The sequence below is a fragment of the Apus apus genome, chromosome 2, assembly GCF_020740795.1.
Source record: "Apus apus isolate bApuApu2 chromosome 2, bApuApu2.pri.cur, whole genome shotgun sequence".
Lineage (NCBI taxonomy): Eukaryota > Metazoa > Chordata > Aves > Apodiformes > Apodidae > Apus > Apus apus.
Genome location: NC_067283.1, coordinates 25,406,460 through 25,432,312, shown reverse-complemented (window position 1 = coordinate 25,432,312; position 25,853 = coordinate 25,406,460). Strand labels below are relative to the sequence as shown.

The window sequence follows — 25,853 nt, the reverse complement described above, 5'->3', positions numbered from 1 at the left end:
AGGCAGTAAATATTATTTTAGCAGTTCAGAGATTAGATGTGCGGGTAAACTAGTTTCCAAGGTAACCAGAATAACCATAGGGAAGCTATCACGGTGGTAAGTAACTCAAAAAATTTAGAAAGTACCACGTGGAAATGAACAAGTTGCTGAACTGCAGCTATTCTCATAAGCCTAAGGTTTACTTATTTTACACAAAGTAGGACAGGAATATTTAGAACAGTGTTTCTGATGTTTAAATTGCAAGGTCATGAAGGGTGCCTGAAAAACTGAGGTGGGGCAAGAAGAGACAGTACTGAGCACCAAACACTGCAAGCACAAGGAGATAAATCCCTCAGTGCTCATGCAACCCAAGTTGCATTGCTATCAGGTTCGGCAAATCAGGGACATGGATCCCAGCAGGAACAGGGAATCTGACAAGTGTTTAAAACAATGGAGGTGGCTGAACATGAGTTTTGGTCCTTCACAGGTCCCTTGTGAAGTTCCACAACAAATGCTGCTGAAAACAGGTGAGCTCAACAACAATGAACTTCTGAAGCTTGATGGGGATTTTTTTTCAGGTTTCAGAGCTTTAAGCAATGCAATCGCTAGAAATACTTACTTAACAACGCAGCGAAATATTGTTCTTATTTAACTGTTTCATTCATATGTGCAGACTTAACTATCACTAAATACAGTAATTGACATTTGCAACTTTTTATTTGGATACCATGATTCAGTATATATTTAATTTGATTGTGCAGACTGGAAGGCGCAAGTGTTTCAGTGACAGAAACCCATCATTTGGAGCAAACACAACAAAACAGAGAAATAAAAATAGGTGGCCTTAGATGGTGCTGCTCACTTTTTTCCTCTTGCACAAATTGCACAATGTACATCAATCTGCAGTATCAATCCACACTGCAATTTGAATTCAAGGCATAACATGAACAATGTATGTTTGCAGACAAGACCTTATCTGCAAACATGCATACACAGTCTGGGAAAAAAAAAAAAAAAAAGGTGCTTTTGTACACAAAACAGCAGGAGTTCCTCCCCAGTCAGCTCCCACTGGCAGCACAGGGACGAGAGCACCATTTTCTTCTGTGAAGGTGGAAGAGAAGCTTTCTGGAAACTGTGGCAAGCTCATGTCAAGCATCTGCAGTTTCCTAGATGTGTCAGAAAGTCTGACATAGGGTGAGGGCCCAAGACCACACTACAGAGGGCACCTGAGGGACAAAGTCTGTATCTCTGTGTCAGGGCCTAAATTGGGTAGTTAATTTGATTTATTTTAAATACATCACCATGGCATATTATATGCAAAGGATTAATTTTTGTTTCTCCATACTGTGGGAAAATACGTTAGTTTTTTTTTTTTTAGTGCTCCAAAGAACACTTATGAAAGCTTTTGGAAAGACCAGGGAGAGAAAAAAATGGCTCACAGTATCTGAAATCCTTCTCAGAGCTCAATCCTGTAAGCTGCTTCTCAGCTAGAAATACCATCACCTACTGCAACAATTCAGGGGGCTTTTGTAGGAATCTAAACTGAAACAGCTTTGCATAGCTGTGCACTCAGTGCAAATAGTCCAAAACCACATCCTTCTTGTTTCTTAAATCACAGTACCAGAAAAAAGTTTGATACTGCAGATTCAAACACAAAATCCTCCAAATTATATAATGACTCTGAAAACTACTTAAAGAACAAAATGAGGAGTATATTTTTTTAAGATATTCACAGAAAGAAAAAAAACAAAAACACATGCACCAGCCCCCAAACTTTTAGCTCGGCTAAGGTGAATTTATTGCACTAGTGGGACGTATTGATTTGCATCTTACTAACAGCAGGATTCTACTGTCCTACATCTGCCATGATTTAGCAAAACAGAAACAAAAAATCAAATAAAAGTCTGGCACACAACAGCACAAGAAGCCCCTAGGTCTTATCATCCTGTAGGATACTTACAAAACTGGAAGTCCAGAAATCCATCTCAATGGGATGGAATAATTTGTTAGCTTAACATCTCTGCATGAAGCTTTCCAGCACCTACTGTCATAGGTTAGCACTGGAAGAGTCACTGTACTTGCTGTGTAAACATGCTTTAAGCCACCACAGGAGGCCACCTTCTGTAAAAGACATAAAACAACATACAGTTGCACCCTCCAGAATGGCATAAAGATGAACCAGCCGTCCCCTCCAACTGCAAAACAGAAAGAATCTCTGGTTCTTCAAACATTGCACTCTGAAAAAAAGCTTACCAGAAGCCTGTGCCTGCGTCCTCTGGTATATGCAGAACACACATTTATTTAGTTGCATGTGGGATCCTAGATACTTAATTCAATCATTAAATGAATTGTGTATTCAATTGGAAACTGTTTAACTACATCCTTAAATTACCATAAATAGCATTCTGTGAAAGAACCAAATAAGTTCACAATCTTTTGTTGTGAGGAATATGTAATTATTACCAAATTCTATAACCATCCATCAGCAACTGGCATTTGGACAGGCAGGCTCACAAAGGAGAACTGGCTTGGCTGTACGTAACTCTTAAAATAAGAGAAAGTATATGTCTATATTGCAAAGTAAATTAGCCTTTTATTGAGCACCAAACAGCTACAACTAGCCTGCTTTATGTACCAACATGTCTTGTTTAATTCAGGTGCATCTAATTAATACAGTCCCCTCCACTCATAGATCTCTTGCTTCCTGAACATACCTTGGTATCATTACACAAAGAAGTACAGATCATGGGAATTGCAATTAGTTTCCAGTTTCTATTGACCAAGCATATGAATGCATCCATGACAGTATTTTCAAGTTAGTATCAAGTCACACTGGATTACTGAAGAGAAGAAAGCACTGTCACAAAAACTCTAGGATTCAAAGCACAGGCTGAAGACACTTTCTTTTACGTCCTCTGTATTAACTTAAAAAGCACTCTTGTCAGCTAGAGTTATGCGTGAGGTGCAAATTTGTCCACAGCACATTACCCACCTTTTTTTAATTTCTGAAACCTGATTTCAGTGTCAGTAAAGAGCTATGACAATGCAGAAGATGTGTTTTGGAGGTGTTGAAGACCCCACAGAAGTGCTCACAAATCAAACTGGTGAAGGACAGAGCAGCGCTACAGGCAGGAGGCAACTGTTGCAACATGGGTCACTGGGTCTTTCCCCAGGTTTCACCCGTACCTCATTTACCTGTACTCCAAAGAGCACACATTGTAAACAGAAAATAAATATTTTCCTTCTGAACTGTAATATTATTACACTAATTCATCAGTATCAGAAGACTTTCCAAATGCAATTATCTAAATTTTACTTTTTATTTTCCATTAAATTTTGAAGGTCTCAGTTTTACCCCTCTCTCTTTCAGTAATACCAGTTGCATAACTGAGCATTATTTCATCCTACTCTGTTTCCCTCCCTACTATGTTATCTGTTGGCCTTATTTATATTCATTATGCAGACAAAGAGACATTCTAGCCACAAAGTGAGTATCTCAATAAGGCCCTGTTTAGCAAAACCAGGGCAGCTTCAAGATATGAGCGAGAAAGCTTATCCTGGTTATTCTGGTTTTAAAAATATTCTAGCTTCTTTCTTCACTGATGTTTCATTTATATGTTTTTTCCCTCTTGGGATTTTGCCTCACATTCAAATTACTTTAGAGTAGTGAAGTTAAATGTTAGTCTTTGTCACCCCTCAGCACCACTTTCAGATAGCATAATGGGAGAGACAACCTAAAAAAAAAAAAAAAGTCAGGTTTCAACTGATGATTGCAAATGAAGGAAACAGGATGGAAAAGCATCCAGGAGAGGAGTCTCCTGGATGAGAAAAAAATATTGAGAAATTTTGAGAAAATTAGAAAAAGTTTGAGGAAAAAAAAAATACTATTTATTATCACTAACTGGGGACTACAGTTGAGTGAAGTATTTATGATCTTAGCAGTTGGTCAAAGGAAAACAAAACATTTATGCACTGACTGAATTAAAAATCTGGAGTTGAGCATTTTCAACCCCACAAAATCCAAAGCGAAATTAAGTTGTGCTAGGGGTGGTGCTCCACAAAGTAAACACAAACATCAACCAAGTCCTTGCCTAGAGTCAAGAATCAATTTATTGAGTACTGCAGTCTCTGACTGCTTCCAGCCCCATTAAGAGCTGCAAACAGATGCCTCCCTTGACTCCAGGCTCAAAGCCCACAACTGCCTCCTGAAGGCAGGAAACTGTTGCATTTGATCAAAAAGACAGGGAAGATGGAATTCTCTTTGTGAAAACCAATGCAGGAGAGGAAGATATGGCAATGGAACACTTAATATAAAAGGCCAAGTGCTTATAGCCCTCCTCTACTGTGTGGGAGTTAAAATTCAATTCCCTTTAAGACAAAGAATCTCTTTTTAAATCTAATAGTTCTTTATCTATTCCATTTTAACAAGTCTTTCAGCACATCTCAGATCTCAAAGCTGCCCTCAGTGCTGAAGGGGAACAGTCCAAACATTAAGCTACACAATCATATTTGCCCTTCAGCTCTTTCTAGTGCCAGGATCTGCAACTTCTTTCTGCAGAGATGGTTCTTTTCATTCCATGTTCAACAGAAAGAGTGGAAAAGCACACAACTTAACCTACAGCATAATGTTTAGGAAGATGCTCTCCTAGAAAATTATAGAGGGAGGTCTGAGTCCCCTTTGTAGGCATGAGGTCCAACGATAAACAGTTAACTTTCCCAAGCTCTTTTATTAACCGCATGGAAAAGCCCAATTTTTAAATGAAATTTTATTATAGATGCACAACATACCTGAAAAAGCTACCAGCCTTCATAAGATTATCTACATGCACTCCAAGATCGTTAAGTAAGGAACCCCGTTAAGTGGTAGAAGAGGTTTTCTGAGCATCTCCTTCATCAGTTTATAGAGTTGGGATGTGATCACACAAAGGAGACTTGCTGAGTAGTAATTCAGCACAAGAACTGCCTTCAACTGACAGTACAACACTCTCTTTGGTGAAGCTGATGCCATTTGTTATAAGCTGTCACCAAAAATGAAATTTTTTTTTAGTAATACATTGAAAGTACTGAAAGTTAGGAACTTTTAAGTCATTTGTCTTCTTATCAAAGTAGCTTTGCATTTCTTTGAATACTACCAAATATTGAAACTGCTTCCAGAAAAGCATCAGTTCATGGTTTCGTCATAAGACCTACCTGAATTGGACCTTTTCTGACACAATTCCTGTAACTGGATAAAGGGACCATCCCACAAGTACTAAGTACAATTAGACAGAAGACTACATGTTCAGCACACTGTTCTAGGCTCCTTGCGAACAGGCTGCAATTCCCAGGGACGGTTGCTTTGGGAAATCACAGCAAAGAGTGAAGTCCAGCACTCCCCACAATTCTCAGATTTTTGTGGGTTTTTTTAATCACAGATAGTTTGCTGTAGCTTCATGCTTTTTGGTTCACTGTCTTCTAGCTGATTAGCAGTTGAATCCTTCTCTTACACCAGACTGTAGACAAAGATATACTTTTTTCCTTAACGTTTTCCTTAACGTGAAATTAAGAAGTCTTTGTACTGCCTATCAGTTCATCAGTAAAGTGAGACTCCAAAATAGGTAAAATATTGCTAAGTCACTGATGCAGTATTGCAGACATGCCCACATTACACTTCAACAGTGCTGTGATAACACAAAAAGAAAGTCTGAAAACGCTCTATTCCCTGAGAAGGATGTTGCTAAGATCTTAGCTAAAAAATACCCTACAATCTCATTGCTAGGCTTTTAGCACAGGCTATAAGTACACTGGCACTTCATTAAGAGGTTCCCTCTCAGTTTTTAAAGATGGAAGCATAATTATGACCATTAAGAAAAAACTTCCCTAAGTCATCTCAATTTGACAAGCTTTTTACGTGCCGCCTTATTTTGCTGTATTACACTACTCAGTTTTCTGTGTACCAAACTTTCCCATTCACATTTGCTTCTTTTGAAATGACTTGCTGCCACACACCTCTGAGAAAAGCAAGCACTGCCTGTCAGTTTTGATACCCTCCTGATGCCCGCACTGTTCAGCACTACCCCCATGGTTCAAGAGGGAACTGCTGGGCAAACTCAAGTGGAAGAAGAGAGTTTACAGATCATGGAAGGAGGAGCTGGCCACTTGTGAGGAATATGAGACTATTGTCAGGATGTAGGGAAGCAACTAGGAAAGCTAAGGCCTCCTTGGAATTAAACCTTGCACGAGAGGCCAAGGACAACAGAAAGGGCTTCTTCAAATACACTGCAGATGGAACTAACACTAGAGGCAATATATGCCCACTGCTGAATGAGGTGGCTGCCCTGGTGACGGAGGATATAAAGAAGGTGGAGTTACTGAATGCCTTCTTTGTCTCTGTCTTTACTGCTGGAGACTGTCCTCAGGAGCCCCCAGACCCCTGAGGCCCCAGAGGAAGTCAAGAAAAAGGGGGAGTTTGCCTTGGTTGATGAGCACTGGGTTAGGAAGCAATTAAGCAATCTGGACATCCATAAATCTATGGGTCCAGATGGGATGCATCCACGGGTGCTGAGGAAGCTGGCAGAAGTCATTCACCTTTTGTAATTCATGGGGTACAGGAGAGGTGCCAGAGTACTGGAGGAAAGCAAATGTCACTCCAGTCTTCAAAAAGGGTAAGACGGAGGACCTAGGTAACAATTGACCAGTCAGACTCACCTCCATCCCTGGCAAGGTGATGGAACAACTTATCCTTGGCGCTGTCTCTAGGCATATCAAGGATAAGAGGGTCATGAGGAGCAGTCAACATGGTTTTACCAAAGGGGAAGTCATGTTTAACCAACCTGACAGTCTTTTATAAGGACATAACCAGGTGGATAGAAGAAGGTAGTGCAGTGGATGTGGTTTATCTTCATTTCAGTAAAGCATTTGACACTGTCTCCCACAGCATTCTTGTAGCTAAACTGAGAAAGTGTGGTCTGGACGATCGGGTACTTAGGTGGATTGTGAACTGATTGAAGGAAAGAAGTCAGAGAGTTGTGGTCAATGGGACAGAGTCTAGTTGGAGGTCTGTGACTAGGGGAGTCCCTCAGGGGTCGGTACTGGGACCGGTACTATTCAATATTTTCATCAACGATCTGGATGAGGGAACAGAGTGTTCTCTCAGCAAGTTTGCTGATGACAAAAAACTGGGAGGAGTGGCTGACACACCAGAGGGTTGTGCTGCCATTCAGCAAGACCTAGACAGGCTGGAGAGTTGGGCAGGGAAAAATTTAATTAAATACAACAAGGGGAAGTGTAGAGTTGGGAAAGAACAACCCCATGTACCAGTACAGGCTGGGGACTGACCTGTTGGAAAGCAGAATATGGGAAAGGGACCTGGGGGTCCTGGTGGACAGGAGAATGACCATGAGCCAGCAATGTGCCATTGTGGCCAAGAAGACCAATGACATCCTGGGATGTATTAGAAGGGGTGTGGTTAGTAGGTTGAGAGAGGTGCTCTTCCCCATCTACTCTGCCATGGTGAGGCAACATCTGGAATACTGGGTCCAGTTCTGGACGTTTATAGAAATGTAAACGGCAAGTGTCAAGAGGACAGAGCCAGGCTCTTCTCACTGATGTCCAATGACAGGATAAGGGGCAACGGGTGCAAGCTGGAGCATAGGAGGTTCCACGTAAACACGAGGAAAACCTTTTTGACTGTAAGGGTGACAGAGCATTGGAACAGGCTGCCCAGAGAGGCTGTGGAGTCTCCTTCTCTGGGGACATTCAAAACCCACCTGTACGCGTGCCTGTGTAACCTACTCTATGTGACCCTGCTCTGGCAGGGCAGTTGGACTAGATGATCTTTTGAGGTCCCTCCCAACTCCTAACATTCTGTGATTCTGTGAAATGCAGCATAAGAGCAAAACCATGACTATATACACACTTCCTCAGGTCACTGGCATTGTTGTATCTGTCCGGTTACCCTGTTTCAGTGCATGCTGATACCTTATTTTCTCTTCCCCACATGCTAACCAAATGGTGCAGAAGATGACAGGTGACTCGGTGTAGTGATGGTTTCCAGCACTGTCATCTGCAACCTTGTACAGTGCAGTTTGCATAATACAAGCACAGTATAGTTAAGTTTGATATCCCATTATGTGCCATCAGGAATTCTTGCATGCAAGCTCAGTGAACTGAATCAGAGCTGTTGGTATAACTTAGAAATCTTCTATCAGAGCTACCAGGGTAATTTACCAATTAAGTTGATGATGGTAGCGTGACAGAGGACTGCAAGATGTCAGGGAGTCCCAAAAGTATCTTATTTCTGATGGTAACACTGGTATCTGCACCAAATATACGGATATCAGCAGAAATAGCTGATTCAAAGATAATGTAAATGCTGTTTATTTGACAATTGCTTTTTTTTCACTTTAGGAACTTAATAAAATCTGAGGTATGAAAGGGGGATGAAGGACAGTTCTCCTTTTCTTCTGCTGCTGCTGTTTCTTTCAGATAGTGAGACTAAAAATAAAGTTTTGACCTTCACTTTCAAAGTAATCCAAGCCAGTCATTAAAAGACAACTATTATTCAGCAAGTCACCAAGTGATGTTGTATCTTGGAATTCCAGTGCTAATAAAATACAAAGAACTTGATCTAGTATTTCATTATTATAGTACCACTCTTGTTTAAGAGAGAACAAAAAATACCTCATACCAGAGAGAAGTCAGACCTTAACAGACATTTTTGCTACACCCTCCTGGCAGATATATCTTGCACTGCAAAAATTCTTGCAGCTGAAGCAAGCCCCACACCCTTGACAGCATTATCTTTATCATATAAGAATAAATTACAGAGTTTTAAGGATGAAAATTTCTCTTTCAAAGCCTGTTGTTGAATTACCACTACAATATTTTACTAGTCAACTATCTCCACAGACAAATAAGTTTATTCTTTTAATTCTTACTTTTCTAGATGTACAAGTATATCCTCTAAAAAGGGGTCGCAGCAGATCTGCCTGTAACTTGGCCAGGTGAAGCAGATACTCCACACAACACATCCCAGAGAAGATGCTTCCTCTCCTCAGGTGTCAGCCACAGTTTTAAGGAAAACTGTGATGAAACATATGACACATCTAGATTTTGTTGTCTCACACAATAAAGAAGCAAGCTATCAAAAGCAGAAAGAGTGAGATCAGATAAAAAACTGGAGAGAACAGGAACAGCCAGAGAATGAAGAGCATTTACAAAGCCTCTTTGGATATGAAGCTATACATTTCACACATCATTTATTTATTACAAACAATAAAATACAGTAAACAAAATCCACAGGTAATGCTGTAGCAAAATAAACTCAGTTGAAAAAAGCACCACAGTGAATTCTTCAGTCTTTCAAATGATGAATATGCATTACATAAAACAATGACAAAAATTCACAAACTGACAATTAAAAAAGAAACTTATTTTTCTTTTCTATTTTTTTAATGCATTGCAAAATGTCAAGTATGCAGCCCTAGAAAACAAGAAAACTATGGGTGAAAAAGGAACTTGTGTCACAGGCCATCAACAAAACTAACTGCAGCCTGGGAAGTGTCCAGAATCAATAGGTGGGGAGGAAAAAAACAAAACACCAAAAAAACCAAACCAAAACACAAAAAAAACCAAAACACAGGCAACAAGACAACAAGAAGCTATGTTAAAAAAAAAATAAAAAATCTCCAAGGCAGACTATAATGCTCAGATAACATCAGAAAGTCAATTGAGGCAAAACAGTAAAGAAAGAGTTTGACTGAATATTTTGGATATTATACTGTGGGAATACCGATGCAGTGGTAAGTGGTTAGCTCTTACACAAAGGCCACAAAGCTGCCCTACGGCCTTGAGTCCTAAGGGCTGCAAGTGCAGGCTCTACTGTGTACCAGCTGCATTGGCTTATGAAAGCTGGGGCAGGAACAGGGCAAGGCAGGCTCCAGCTCAGTCTGTGCTCCCACCCCATTGCCCAGCCGGGGTAGGAGACCTCCACTGCTCCACCACCACCCCTGCCAAACTCCTGTGGTGCCCATTGCTACTCTGCTGGAAGCTGAAGCCAGCTTTCTCAAGATCAGAAACATGCACTTCTTAAAGGCATGGATTAACAACAGAGGTTCTCCAGGTATTAGAGAAAGAAGTGACCCCCTAGAGTAGAAAAATAAAATAAATAGCTTGCTTTAGCAGATCCACTTTTAAGCCAAAAGAGTGAAGGACAACTTACTTTATACTACTGTTTTTCAGTTTTAATCCCTTTATTCAAAGTGCTACGCAAAAAATTTCCCTCTAATCTCTCTCATGTTTTATAAATCATTGTTGGTCATCTTCAGCTATACACACTGGCCTCTCTTCTGAGAGTTCTTAAGCTTTACAAAATCAGCAAAATGCCTCTCTCCATCGTTATCGGAAGGATTTAATAGATAAAAGAGACCATGTTAGCAGATTGGTACATTTTACAAAGCAAGTAATTTTAAGATTACACTGGAAGTGTACAGTACAGTGTGGAATTACTGACCAGTGTGATTGGAGCTTTTGAGTGTTCAGCCTCAACCAAGGGCCCATTCCCACGTTCCAATTCCAGCCAAGGCCCACCCAACTGCAGCAGAGCAACAGCCATACAGACTTCAGCTACTGCTATATGCAAAATGCTAAAGGACTTTGCTGCAAATGAATACTGCTCCTCAACAGTTGTTGTTTTTTTTGTACAGACTTCCTTAATTTCTCCTCTGAATAATCAATATTTAACTAATAATATTTGTTTAAACACTTCCTCAAAATTTTTTGCATTGTTGAATATTACTTATAAGGTAAGGTCAATCTGCTCATGCTATAATACAAAAAAATATGCCCAAAAAACCCCTTAAAATCCTTTCTTAGCTCTTTTGATTGACAGTTGTGGGTCTAGCTTCTCATTAACAGGAAACATTAAAAGGCTACTATTAATCTTTCAACTAAACTTAACTAACTATAGGTAAAAGTTCAAGCTGTACTCAACAAGCTCTTGTTAATGCATTTATATATATATTTAAATCATGCTAATGACATGTGACCTAGTATATTTTACAAATAATAGAATTAAAATAATTTACCTTGGATGCAATTTAGCTGCTTTCTTTGCCAAAGTTCACTATTGGGATTTATTTTTTTATTTTTATTTAAATTAAGCCACAGAATCACAAGACAGTTGAAGCTGGAAGTGGCCTATGGAGGTCATCTGGTACAACCTTTCTGCTTAACACAGGAACCTGCTGTCTTTCAGTTGGTGTCCATTGTCTCTGGTTCTGTCACTGGACACCACAGGAAAAAAAGCCTGCCTCCCTCTTCACACCCTCCCTTCAGGTAGTTACATACATTGATAAGATTGCCCTTGAGCCTTTTCTAGGCTAAACAGCCCCAGCTCCTTCAGCCTTTCCTCATAGGAGAGATGCTCCAGACCTTTCATCATCTTCATCAGCCTAGACTGGACTCTCTCCAGTCTCTTGTACTGGGGATGCCAGAACTGGACCCAGAACTCCCAACTGTGGCCTCACCAGTGTTGAGCAGAGGGAAAGGATCACCTCCCTCAACCAGCCTGGCAACATTCCTCCTAATGCAGCCCAGGATAGCATTAGCCTTCCTTGCTACAAGGGCACATTGCTGTCTCATACTCAGTGCTCTCCAGTACCACAGATCCTCCACTGCAATGATGCCAGGTGGGTGGCCCCCAGCATATACTGGTGCATGGGGCTTTTCCTCTCCAGGTGCAGGACTTTGCACTTCTCCCTGTCGAACTTCATGAGATTTGTGCCTGCTCACTTCTCTGTTCAGCCAGTTTTCAATCCACCTCTCTGTCTGCCCATCCAGCCCCTACTTAATCATCTTCTCTGTGAGGATGTTATGTTAAAAGCCTTACTGAAATGAATGTAGACAAGATCCATTGCTCTGCCCTCACCTATCATGCCAATAATTTAACTGTAGAAGGTTATGAGGCTGGTCAAGCATAACTTCCCCTTTTTAGTGGTCAAGACTTACTGATAAAGACTGTGTCATGCTCTTGTAGTCAACCACAGCATCTTGGCAGCTATTTTGGATCCACGGCTGTTGAAACTGCCTTAGTAGTCATACAGAGAGAAGGGGGAGGGACAGGAAGGAAGAAAAAAACCAATCCTCTGTTTAATGGTATTTCCCTCCTATTTCATATCTCAACATCAAAAAAATGTGCAAAACATCAAGGTGGCAGGTTTTAGTCAACATACCAGATTAACAGCAGGAAGATAAAACTGAGCAACTAATTCAGACAAAATGGCTGGACAAAGACAAATAAAGAACTACCTGGTCTGGTAGTCTCATGCTCCCAAACACCATACTAAAATATTCTCATTGACATTAGTGCACTTTGCCACACTTTAAATTACCAGCTTTTTCAAGAATGATCTGAATCTCTGGATTCATGAGGAGTTCTCTCTGGTTTGCCCTTGTAAAAAAAATACAGTATTAAAATATTCTCAATATTCTGTTTAAGCAGTCCATGCACAAAAAAGTCTACCACCCAAGCCGACATTATCTTTGGGCTTCTAAGAAGGCAGCGCTAACAGGTAAATATTTAAATATGTCAGAATCTACAGAATCTAAATATGTCAGTATGTGTATATGTCAGAGTCCATCTTAGAGATGACTGCAAGCTTATAAAGATGCGAAGACGATTACCAGCAAGATAAAACCTTGGGATGTTTTTTATCATAAATACCGTGATCTAGATGAATCAGACAGGAGTTTGATGGCATAACTTTTAAAAGCCTCTATTGCTTATTGCTTTTAAACAAAAAAAGTGAATAGTAAATTTGAAATGCATGTATTTTATCAAATAAAACGTCCTAGGTCTACATGCAGCATAGTCTGAATATTAAAAGATATCTGTTCAGTGAACCAGCCTTTTATGTCCTTGAGATTATGCACTGAATACTAAGGCAGATGGGAGCTGCAGAGAGGAACATAGCAAGTTACAGATGTGCACAGACTAAGAAGTGCAGCTTTATGTGTAATAAAGCAAGGAAAATGGATCTCCTTCTTCATTCACACCTTCCACTAACTTTACTATATGGAAATCTTCGAGAGATCCGTCAGGTCTCTGGAATCAACTCTAGTGACCAAAATTAGCTTCTGCTCTCACTAGAATACTTTCTATATGGAAAAGGACTTCACAAAATAAAAGCTATCACTTTGTATTAATTATTACAGGAATGTCAGGTATGTTTTTTAATAAATTGTTTGTGGCTTGAGAGTTCAACAGTGCTGAAGGGAATTCCAACCCTTAACAGAATTAATAGACAGTGTTAGATAATACAGTAGTCTTTCAGGAACACAGGAAAATAGTGCCTTCTACTGCCATTCTTTAGTCTTAGTTGGAAAATGCTCAATTCCACTTTAAATGTGGAACGCTGCCCCTAAGCCTTCAGATGTTTTTTGTTATGAATATACCAGAGATGCAATTATGCTCTTTTTCAGGCTTTGTCATCCCTCACCAAGCAAGATAAATTTTTAAGCCTGCTGTTTTAGGATAGTATTAACCAAGAAAAAGACAGATAAGAGCAACGAGTTTCTGCAGCTCTTCCTGCAAACTCAGTTGCCTTAAGCAGAATCCACCAGACCCATTCCACCTGAACTCTCCTTAGTGAGTTATAAAATGACACTCACAATTCCCTACCACTAGCAAGATATTTTGCTTCCTGTACCTAGAATGCCATTTCGCTTCCTCACAGCTGCATCACACCACAGGTTGGTGACTGCTGTCATTCTGTGCAAGCGAGTCACAGAAGTAGCTTTCTCCTTCACTGTCATCCCCTACAAATGAGTCACTAGTTTACCATGACACTTCTTACCTTATAAATCCATCCCCACTATTATAGTCCTCCCAGCGACCTGCATTTTATTGTAATCCTATGCAATGATCAGGCTTCCCCAGTTTTTGGCAAAAGCAAGGGTCATTAGTGTGCTCCAACTTTCTGAGACAGCTACTGAAATTTTTAATAAGGTCTTCTATCTTATCAAAGGCAGGCACAAATTTAGTCTGACACATGCTACCTGTCGTAAATCCACTTACATGTATTCTGCTTTTCCACTTGCCTCCCTGCCTTTGATTCCTTTTGAAGCTGTTTGGTTTTTTTTTATTGCATTGCTACAGAAAAAAATATAATTTTCAAGTTGCCAGAACCACCTCTTCTCTACTTCCTGAAAAAAGCTACTGCATTTGCTCTTCTGCAGCTAAATATCATCTCTATTTTGATAGTGTTCAGTTTGTTTTGAAATGTTTGCTACAAGACTTTCTAAAATATAACTTCTTTCACTCAGCCCCCTACTAGAAACTAGGAACTTCTAGTTTTCATCTTAATTTCTCTGTGAGAGTTTCCGCCTGTATACATTTATTTCAGTCTTAATCGCGATACCATGTTCAACGTGATCAACTGCACTAAAAATGAAGGTAAAATATCAATATAAACTGAGGGTGACAGCTCTGATTGTAACCTGATGCTCACTGTGTAACGCCCAACTTCCCTTTTTGTTTAATTTTTAATGGATAAATAGCTTTTTAATACTTAAGTTATTTTCCTTTACAAGGTCAAACTCAGCCTGACTTCTGGCAAAATCTTACTCACACTTAAGACTTCTGAACTCTATGATAGCCTTAAGTTTTTAACAACCACTCTTGCCACTCCTTGAAGTTCTTGGCTAGCTTCTGATATTCTTTTTGGCTGCCTTTTCTTCTGATTAGATCTGCAATTATTCTGCTTGTTTATTCTGCTTTTCTTAGGACCAAATCCTACACATTTTTTCTAATTCTGAATCAAAGAGGTTCCAAGAACCCCATCATTTGCTCCCTTAGCTCTTTGGTTCAACTATTTTCAAACCATTTCCCTGCAGTTTCTCCATCTGCATTTTGGAAATTCAAAACCTTTAACTGGAAATCCCTTTCAATCTGAACCACATAAACCTCTGATGGAAATTACTCAATCCAAACAATTTCTACAAACGGCTCTTCTACAATGTCCTCAATGCTTACAAAAAACACTTTAAAATGACATAATTTCTTTTTAGGTCAACAACTGTGTGTGAACATTGCATCCAGGAATAACTAGTCCCTAGAATTAGTAGTGAAATGATGACCTACACAAGGGTTGAAGTCTCCATAGTGTATCATGGTAGGCAAATAACTTTGTTTCATCTACGGTATTCCAACAATTCCATGTATACTTAATAAAAGAAAGCATCTGAAATTACTGCGTAAGACAGACTCATCCAGTGAAAGTACACAATTTCAATTATAACAAGCTTCACATGTGAGATAATAATATAGAGCACACTTTCCTTCTAATAATCAAAATAGCAATTTGTTCTGGAATGCTTTATCCCTTCAATGCTGTTCTTTATCTAAGAACATCCAGTCTTTGAATCCTTACTATTTACCTCTTGTTCCTTTCCCTTACAATTTTATATAAAAGATTCTGCCTTTAGTTACAAGATATTTCAGAACAAATGTAACTGAAATAAAAGACCAGGCCCCAGAAATGCTCTATATATCCCACCACCACAACAAAGAACCTGGTTTTATGTTGTTAACTTTTAAAAGCAATCAAAGTTAGCATCGCAGTCCTTGCAGTACAACACTTTTTATTACTACTAAAGCCTGTAGAATTTCCCATACTTCACAGTACCTGAAACACATTTCAAGCTACCCAAAGAATAGCTCAGTATGCCAAATTACTTTACCACTCAAAATGAATTGATTACCAACTTGCATTTTACAGAATTCAAACACCAGCATAAAGAGACTGTGATTTATTCAACATTGCAGGAGACAGAGCCTAAGCCTATTTAATAACTAGTTTCATACTTCAGCCTGAAGAACCACCCACTCCCAATGTTGTAAACAAAGCATGGACACAGGAGCTAGAGTAGGGAGTCAAATTTAAGGAAAGTATCATTTCCATGGTTTTGGAAGGAAGCTACACTTCTTTATCTGTAAGGTTTCTTAATTTACCCATTCAAATATGGATTAATATAGCCTCAGGATCCTTCTGAAAGTCCTGTATTCCACATCTGCCTTTAAAGAGTGTCCCAACACCCACTGGGACTACTTTATAGAATTACAAGCTCACTGAGGTTGGAATGGAGATCTGGGGGTCATATAAGTCCAACATCATATTCACTTCAGTAAAATATGAATAAAAACAGTGGCAAATTTGGAGCCAGGGACTGTATAGTGCTTGTGGATGGATAACCTTTACTCATTGCTTCCATAATCAAAGGTACTTCATCAACATTTTAACAACAGGTAAGATCCATCATTGAATCAGGTAAAGAAATACTTTCTTTGTCAACACTGAAACTTGAAAATGTTTACAGTAGACCTTATTTTGATGCTTGAAAGTCAAAGAATAATATTTTATAGAGTGAAAATTTCCAAAGTAATTATAGTGCCAGATTTTTTCAGATTCCTTCTTCACCACTACATGCATTCCCAAGTACTTTTCAGTGAAATGAGGAATAATTAAATGAAAGACTTTCTCCTTGAGCTGATTTTAATAAGAAAAACTACAATGTAAGTTCATAAGAAATTTCAAAATAACTGTTGAATACAAATGTCCCATATTTTAGCTTTAACTACCATCACAGCACTTCTTACAAAACTTCTTCAAAGGGTGACACTGAAAAAGAGAGAGGGAGACAGACAGAAGCAAAAGCTCCCAATCCCGAAGACCATGTGAATAAAACACCATCTGGAAAACTGAAGTGATGTAGGGTATAAGATTCAGTCATGCTGCAGGGCAAGAGAGAGGAAGAATGTATGAGGCACAGGCAGTACTGATCATAATCCCTTCATATGGAAATAGCTGAAGAACCGAAGAGCCATTTGCTATATCCCTTCCATTCCTGTTACCCTCTCCCTCACCTACTCCAAAACTCACAGAGATCCCTTCACACCACTGCACACTAAGGAAGCTTTATGGAACCCTGAAAACTGCAGAAGCAGCTTGGACTGGAAGCCCTCACTGCTCCACAAGTTACCTGCTGTCTGCCGTATGGTCTGATCACATTCTAACCAACCCTCTCCAAACCCTTAAAACAGGCAGGGCCAAGTCAGTGGAGCAGAAGGTTGCAAAAGGAGGCTCAGCAGGAGATACCAATTGCTGCTAACAGCTATAAATGGTTTAACACATATGTGGTGCCAAAAGTAGGGCACTAACTGAAGATGCAGCCATCAGCTATCAAGATACCAGGCATTCTGGACTCAGAGAGAGGAAGAGAGGAGAATATTGTTACTCTTCTATCCCAATTCTATCCACAATGAAGGAAACATGACTCAAAAAGGACTATGATTTGGAAAACCAATAGATTGCCATTTGCTGGAGTGTGGAAAGCTATGCACTAATGAATTTTGCACTATGAGCAAACCTTGTCCAGTTAGTCCACAGAGTTTGAGAAGTTGCATGTAACCCAGTTCTCAAGAAACCCTGCAAAACTCAAAGAGACTACTAAATCACAGAGTGCCTGCTTTTTTGTGTAGAAAAGTATGCATGGCAAAACCAGCTCATTTTTTTCCTCATCACATTTACCTAACTTTTTCAACTCTTACACTTGCCTTGGAGTTTCAGTTCTATCCCTGAGCAGGGACATAATACTTAACTCAAGAATGGGCCAGTGATGATGAAGGCCTTTGTTGCTATATAAACACTCATATCAACTGGTATATCAAGGTTCACACACCTTGTTTAAGAACATACAAGCTCATGTCCACTCCCACCACCAGCACAAACTCTTGGGTCATTCCAGGCTATTTTTGATTCGCACTGCACAAACCTGACTTAAGCTCCCACAGACACACACAACTGATCATATTTGTGATGCCACACTCCAAATACCTAGAAATTCTCCAAGCCTGCAATGGCCCCTAGGCAGCCACCTACTCTTTAAAGGGACTCCTTTTCAACAGAGATGAGATCAGCAAATATATCCCATAATCCTAGAGCAGAGTAAATGGTCCGTAGAGCATAGGATCTGCAATAGCAAAATTACAGGCTGTAACCAAGCAGAAATTTCTCTATTTGTTAACTTGAGCCTTTCTCTTAGTAAGTTTCTCAATAACTGAGTCTTTTTCCTGTTAGGAGATTAGTAGAATTCAATATTTATCAATTTGATGAGTAAGATTTGATTTATTCCTCCTTCTATCTATACTTCACTTATCATCATCCAAACCATTTCCCCTAAAGGGACAGAAAGGATTCCCCTCACTGGTAACTGTATCTCTTTGTTCTTCAGCCTCTGCACTCTTTTACTTCCTGCACATCTACCTGAAAAATCCCCTCACAGGTTACACATTCAAATGACAATTTTGTTAGTTATTTCAAAGTGCACCTGTAGGAGGAGGGTGGAGGTACAATGCTGTGAAATCAGAGAATGACAGAACCGTTGTGGTTGGAAAGGCCCTCCGAGATCACCAAGTTCAATCATCAACAGAAAAACAACATTAGACATCTTGAGTTTGGGTTGGACTTTTAACACTGCTGTCTAGCACAGCAGTTAAGTACAAGTTGCTTAATTTTAACAATGATAAGTCAGTTTCCAACAGGTCAGAAAATACTCCTACATTGCTTTGTATCTTCCTCTCAGGTAACACTACACGAGACGACATTCAGGAAAGTATTCGCAAAACCAGTTATGCCCACTAAAATTGCCTAGAACAGAAAAAAATTAAATTGTTGCCGTTTTCCTAGCTATCAAAGATCACCCCTGAGTTATGGATGGGTAAAGGGACCAACCAGGTAAATTCAAATGCTACCATTGTGCAAGGGGACAGAATGCAGGTCCCCTTGCCATCCCCACTGCTCACCAGAATCTTTCTGCTGGGCAGAAACCACTTGCCAAAGCCTGTTCATGACCTCCTACCAGTGTGCTAAATTGACAGCACTGTCAGAGAGGCAGCCATGGATTTCAGAGACTCACCAGCCTCTGAGGACCCACTGGGGGATACTTGGGCTGTCCTTCCAGGGTTCCTGCCTGTGGCAGTGTGGCCATGCAGTGACCTGATGCTGCTGGCAGCCTGTCCAGGCTGGCACTGCTTGACACTGCCCAGGAAACTACAGAGCACTGTGGAGAAAAGTGGAGAAGGCCTGAGAAGGAACTTTTATTTTTCCACAGCTTTCGCTGTACTTCTTCCTCCTAGCGCAAGCCTTCCATGTGGTCTCACTTCTGCTTCCCCACAGGACTAACACAGTGCACGTGTTGGAGGCCCAGGACAAAAAGCAAGGGATCTCCCAAACCTCCCAATCCCTCCTACACTGTTCACTCACAATGCAGCTTTTATTCTGTTTTCATTCTATGTACAATAAAGATGCTAAAATAATTAAAGCAACAATTCTTTTACTTTGGATAAGCTTGTTAAGAGTGCTTTATGCTTAAAACCATGACAAATGTACTCTTTAATTATTTACACAAATGACTTTTAGAGCATTTTCCTGATGGACTGTTATTACGTGATGATACCTAATCTGAAATGAACATAGCATGACAAACTTGAGAAGAAAAATATTGAGAATTGTGACAATACTCTTATAGCACTTGGCATGACATGATTCAGGCTACAGCAATATATTGAAGTAAGGATTTAACGGTTAGCTCTTTCAAAACAGAAACAGCAGAAAAATCCAACCATCTCAAGAATAAAATCAGTGGAGTCATTTTCTGTTTGATTCATAATACATATGATAAAACAAACCTCTGCACATAATTGGTAGATCTTTCAGAAGAGAAAATATCATCTTGCCTATTAATACAGCCTGGGGGAAAGGCAGTAGGGGGGACAACTTCCATAATCCCTTGTAATAACAGTTTTTTCTACTTCATCTAAAAAAAATAAAACAACTAAAGAAAACCTGCTCATTTAATTATGGGAATAACCTAGAGGGAACACAAAAACTGTTAGAATTTTTGGTTCATGATGCAAGCCTGAATAAAATACTAACAAAACAAAATAATAAAAAAAGCCTTTATCTTGGCTTGGAATATTTTGTTTCTGTGTTAAAAATAGGTCTTTTCAAAACATGAACCACACAAAGCCATTCTCTCTCCCTCCGCTCCCCAATAAACAGATGTGAAAACCTGGTTGTTTAATTCACATGAAAATTTCCTAATAGATACATCTTACCCTATCTTAAAGCACAGGTAGTGTAAAAGCATTGATTCTGTAAATCACATTACTTGAAGTTTGATAGTGAAACTACTCATCAATTTAGTTATCTTCATTGCTAAACTCACACAATGCAAATACAGTTTATTTAAATTACCTATTTTGAATTTGAAAATGTTTAGTTTTTGAGTACTTCATGATATACGTCTGTTTCAAAAGCCATTTCTGGAAAACCAGCTGTGTTTCTGCAGCGTCCGTCTGAGACCATGTGCACTAAAAACATCTTGGAAGTAAAATACTTCTCTACTTAACCGCGCAACTCAGCAGTGAAAAGCTGGTACAACAAAACATGACTAGTTATTCTGTCCTGAACTGAAAGTACTTGAAATAACAGTTTCTGCTGTATTTTCAAGGTACTTAAGTCAGAAAAGTTCTACAAGAAATCCACCCTTCATTAGATAATTTCAATCAACTGACTTCTGCCTTTCTGTAGCACTGAGATACACTGATATTCCTATATTAATGTTTTCAAGTTTTTAAAAAGTGACAATGCTACCAGAAAATATGATACTAATTCAGACACAGAATATTAACAGTCCTCTACTACCGAGACAGAATCATGTTGTACTTCGTGACACGGTGTTTAAGCACAGGGAACTCTAAGAACATCTGGTGAGAGCTGAAGAAAAGCCATTCCATCTGAAGAAGCTGTGATTTCAAATGAAAAAAAAACAAGCAGCACACAAGCCACCAAATACCCACTTCTACATTTCACCACGTGATTACAGTTCAGTCCTATAAGTCAAAACATGTATGCTAACATTCACAAACTTCACAAACCCAGCTGTCATTCTCAATTTCTGTTGGCTTAGTCAGCCATCAAATAGTCTGTGAAATGACACAAGCTCATCAGAGCTCAACTTCCTTACTTCATGTAAGATTACACTTGCTGATTAACTGTAATAAAAGCACATATCAAAGATCCTCTGCAATCTTTTCAGACCTGAGGTCAGCTGCCAAAATCTACTCCAAATGAAGCTGCATTTGAAAACAAACCCAACTGCAGAAAAAGAAATGTATGAAACTTTACCTTAATTGGAGCACGGCTAAACTGTATTTTTCTGTTGGGTGGGATTTCATCTTCATCTGGCAATCCACTAATTTCAGAATATTCCGTGTCAGGTTCATAACAGTTATTTTCATCACTGTCATCCTGATCATCCTGCTCTGTACCTGTCTCTCCCCAGTCAGAATTGTATCTCGATCGTACCCGATATACATTGTAGTCGGAGTGCATGTACACATGGGAACTCTGAAAGTTATTCACATCTTCATGCACTTCTTTTTCGCTTGCCTCATCATAATGGGACTCAGTAGCATCTGAGACAGCATCTGTGGCAAAATCACCACCTGGAGCTACATTTCTCGGTAATTCTGCAGCTTCGGGTCTATCAAAGATACCCTCTGCACGTTCTGATCGTTCCTTTTGTTGCAACAAAACTTCTGTCTCTGTTTTTGACTTACTCCTTGTACAGCTGTCCACAGATCTTTCACTGTCGACCACACTGACCAAATCCTGTTGACTTCCTGCAGAGCTCTCAACAGAATCAGCACTTGCCTCTGTACCCTTCTTCCCTTCTTCAGTTGCTCGCGAACCTGCTGATGTGCCTGTGGACACCTTCTGTCTCGGTGCTGAGGGGGTGCTATTCTGCTGAGAGTTCTCAACAGACATCATGCCTGTACTCTGTTTGGCTGGGGGAGACCATGTGCCACCATCTTTCAAAGGACTGAAACCCTCCAGGTTCGCTGCTGGGGAGGAGATATTGGCAACAGTAGAGGAGAGGTTTAGTGGATAGTGACCAGTTACAGAGTACTCCTCGTTGTTTTCTGACTTTTCTACAACGATTACATTGTGTGAGTCAGTGTTTTCAAAAACTGCGCTGAGCTGACTGACAGTTGGAGAGACGGTCTCTGTCCTTGGGCTAAGACTGTCCAGAGAATCCATGCTGCCTCTGTGAGACTTAGAGCTACACCACTCATCCGGAAGCTCGTTGGAAACGACTTTCTCTTTCTTTGGGGAATAGCGATTGGAATGTCCCATTTCGTGAGCATTTCGCTCAAACATCTTCCGAGTTTCAGTAAACTTGGAATAGGAAGGACCATCATGGATAGTATCAAATCTACTAATCCTTTCTGAGACAGATGACTCCAATTTTACGATTGACCCATCCGCTTTTTCTACAAATTCTTTAGGCCTAATTCGTCTTTGAGGTGATGGAGGGCCACCCTTCCCCCTGGTTTTAGGGGTAACTCCAGCACTTTCAGTGGGCTCCATGCCCATCTGCATAAATAAGTTCTTAATTCTGTTGACATTGGAGCCGTATTTCCTTCCCCTGCTCTGCAAGGCCTCTCCTTCCTCTTTCGTTTTTTGGTCTCCATCTGATTTTGGTTTGTCAAAGGTGCTTTTTAGCGCCTGGAACTCAGTTCTGTAAGCATTCCTGTGAGGAGAGGCACTTCGGAGGGTTGATCTTTCTCCTGAAGACTCCGTTTTCATCATGTTTACACTAGAAGAGCAAAACCAGCTTACATAGCTTCTGCAGCACTGCTTTCAGTAGTCTCTAAAAGCTGAGATGCTGCTTGAGGAGTGTTTTTCTTAGGGGGCACTGCCCTTCAGCAGGGCCATACTTGACAGAAGATCTGGAGACAAGTATCTACACACTCGCAGTCAATTCTGACACAGCAGCACAAGTGAGGGCTCTCAAGAACAACAGCTGATTTAACCTGCAACAGAAAGGAGGGTTTTCTGAATCACATCAGATACTTCTTTAAATCTAAAACCCCATTTACTATTATTTGATGCGTTTATAAAAAGTAGTGAAAAAATACAACCTAACACTGCAGAGACACATGAAAACTTGCACAATTTGCCATCTACAGTATCATTCCATAGTGAAAGAATGGATTATCACATCTTACCATTCAGAAAGTCTCATGTCATGCCACAAACACATGTGCAAAGGAGAGGCAATGTGACAAGAAAAGTAAAACTACTTCTGTGTTACTGAACTTTTCTAAAAAATAATAACACCACAATCAAACCTCTGAGTTACTTACATCTAACTAACTCATGCAAACATGATGGTTCTGCTTCCCTACGGCACTGCAAGACAACCCTTACTCTCTCAGAGAAACATAATGGCAGAAATACCATCAAACGTGGTACACTTAGAAAAGCAAATCAAAACAGCAGCTCTAGGGAATACGAAAAACTGCACCCACAGTTAACATCCTCAGTTGAACACGGCAAAGAAAGTCAAACACAGTTAGAGAAAGTTGCCCCTTGTCACGGGCAGTGGTTTTAGCACCTGAAGAGCCGGGAGGTGCCTAAGAAGGCGCTGCAGAAACGGGGCCGGGGGCTGGAGCAGCTCCCAGCCCCCGGCCCGGGGAGCTCGCAGGGGCAGCCGTGCCAGAGCGGCAGAGCTCCCCGGCCCCGGCAGCGCTGCCCAGGGCAGCACAGGGCCCATCGCGGGCCAAGCCCCTATCTCTCCCTTCCCGTCCATTCCTCCCCCCCAGCTCTCGCTCGGCGAACCCGCGCCCAGCCGCGCCGCCGCTCCCGCCGCGACGGGGACGGCTCAACTCGGGCTGGTCCCAGGCGGGGAACCGCGCGGCGGGAGAGCCGCGCCCGTCCCCCCGCACCTCCACCCTCCGGCCCCGCCGCTCCTGCCCAGGCAGCGGGGCGCCGGTCGCCATGGGGGATTGAAAAGGGGAGACAGCAGCGGCCCCCGGCGAGATCCACCGCTCCTGCCAGTCTAGCAGAAGGCAGTCAACTCGACCCGAGAGACCAGCGCCGGTGCTCCTGCAGCGGATCCTCCTCGGGCGCCGCGCCGGCGGGCAGGAGGTGCGGGGCCCCCGCGGCAGCACCTTGCGGCGGGGCAGAGCCCGGGCAGCCGCCCGCCGCCCCCGCACGGCCGAGCCCCGGGAAACAAAAGCCCGGTGACAGGGCTGCTCCCCCGCGGCGCCCGGCGCCTCTCCCGCCCAGCGCTCACGCCAACTTACCCGGCCGAGAGCAGCGGCGGGCTCCCCTACCCCTCCAGCCTCAGCGCTGCCCCCGCTCCTCCTCCGGCCCGCGGCGGCTCGGCGCCTCTCCGGAGAACGGCAGCTGCCGCCGCCCGCCTGACAGGAGGCAGCCACCGCCGCGGCGCCTCAACGCCATTGCAGGCAGCGGCGGCCGGGGCACCGACACGGCTCCGCGCACACCCGCGGCGGCAGCGCGGGGGAGGAGAGGCACCGCGCCCCGCCGCAGCCGCGCTCCCGCCGCCGCCCGCCCCTCCGCCGCGCCGCGCCTGCCGCGCCCCCGCCGCGGGACGCGCCCTGCGCCGCCGCCGCCGCCCGCCGAAGGGCCGCCCGCCGCCGCCGCCGGCGGGTGACAGGTGCCTCACCTCCTCGGCCAGCCGCAGTGGTTCGCTCCGCCGGCAGGGCGGGGGAGGCAGCGAGCCGCCCTCCCGCTGCAGTCCGGCCCCGGGCGGTTACCGCCGAGCGGCGGAGGCTGGGCCCGGCCCCGGCCGCGCCGCCGCTGCGTCCGGGCGGCGGGCTCGTCTGCGCCGCTCCGCCGCGGTGCCAGCGCTCAGCCCCGGGGGTTCCCCACGCCCCGATTCGCCCTCTTCCAGCCCAGGAGGACGCCTGTTTCCAGCCCGGCCCCCGAGGACCGCGCCGGTTCAGCAGCCGCCCGTTCCCGAGGAAAGCAGCCTGCCCGCCTCCGCGTGGGAGGGGGCTCGGTCCCGGTCCCGGTCCCGGTCCCGCCGGCAGCCGCTGCCCGCTGCGGGAAACCTGTGGGGCGCGGGTAGCACCGGGCGCGCTCAGGATGCGCTACAGATCAAGACCCAGCGCCTTCCGTCCTCGCTGTGAAGCCATTTAACCCAGCCGACATGGAAGAGCAGCGAGTCGGTAACGAACCCGGGCAAAGCGCTCCGCAAGTCGGTGAACGTGACTTGTTCGGCGATCGCTGACAGGATGGAGGATGAGAGTCAGCTACCCTGAGAGTACAGCCACAGCCAGCGTGCCTGTATTGTTTGTTAGCTGGGCGAGATCGCCACAAAAATGTGTTTGGCTTTATGCAGTGAATAAGAAAACTTAATTGCGTGAAATCTCTAGGTAATTTGTAAAATTGGCAATCCGAGAAGGCAGTGGCTGTTAATCACATAGGAACTCCGAAGTTCATTAAACTAATTGCATAAATATCCAGAAAATGGCCTAGGGATGTACGCTGCAAATTTGGAAGACTAATTATTATGCATACAGAATCGAGATAGCGGTGACTGGAAATGAAGACATGAGGTATATAGGTTCACCAACTTAATTCATTAATGAGACTGAAGCACAGGTACCATATACTATTCCAAGTGTTCTCAGGTGTCATCAATCTGTAATCTCATCTGCACCGAGGGTTTACAGCTCTAAATGTTTCCCTCAATAAAGTTTAAATAAACAGCACGTTAGTTTTGACAAGCAACCAACCGATCTTGTAACCCAGGCCGGAAACCAGCATTTTGATAAATACCTGTGCAAGAAGCCAGGGAGAGAAGTGAGGACATTTCAAGAGTGGTTTTCCCACAGCCTGGCGCATCGCATGGGCTCCGCTCCGGCTGGTGCTGCCTGAGGACGGGCCCAGGAGGAGGCAAGGGGCAACCTGGATGGTCTGGGCTGCTGAGCATCACTGCACCAAAGCACACAAGCACAG

General features: G+C 42.5%; 1 protein-coding gene across 4 annotated transcripts in view; it reads right to left on the bottom strand.

Annotated features, from left to right (window-relative positions):
- PPP1R9A (protein phosphatase 1 regulatory subunit 9A) overlaps positions 1-24,337 on the bottom strand; it is a 140,307-nt gene extending 115,970 nt beyond the window's left edge. For all 4 annotated transcript variants that reach the window (XM_051612595.1, XM_051612596.1, XM_051612597.1 and 1 more), the window contains exons 1-2: positions 24,173-24,337; positions 21,207-22,897 (exon numbers count right to left, since the gene is read on the bottom strand). In XM_051612595.1, coding sequence (XP_051468555.1) covers positions 21,207-22,673 — 1,467 coding nt within the window. In that variant the 5' untranslated portion in view covers positions 22,674-22,897; positions 24,173-24,337. The remainder of the gene's footprint in view (positions 1-21,206; positions 22,898-24,172) is intronic.
- Between the last annotated feature and the right edge of the window lie 1,516 nt (positions 24,338-25,853).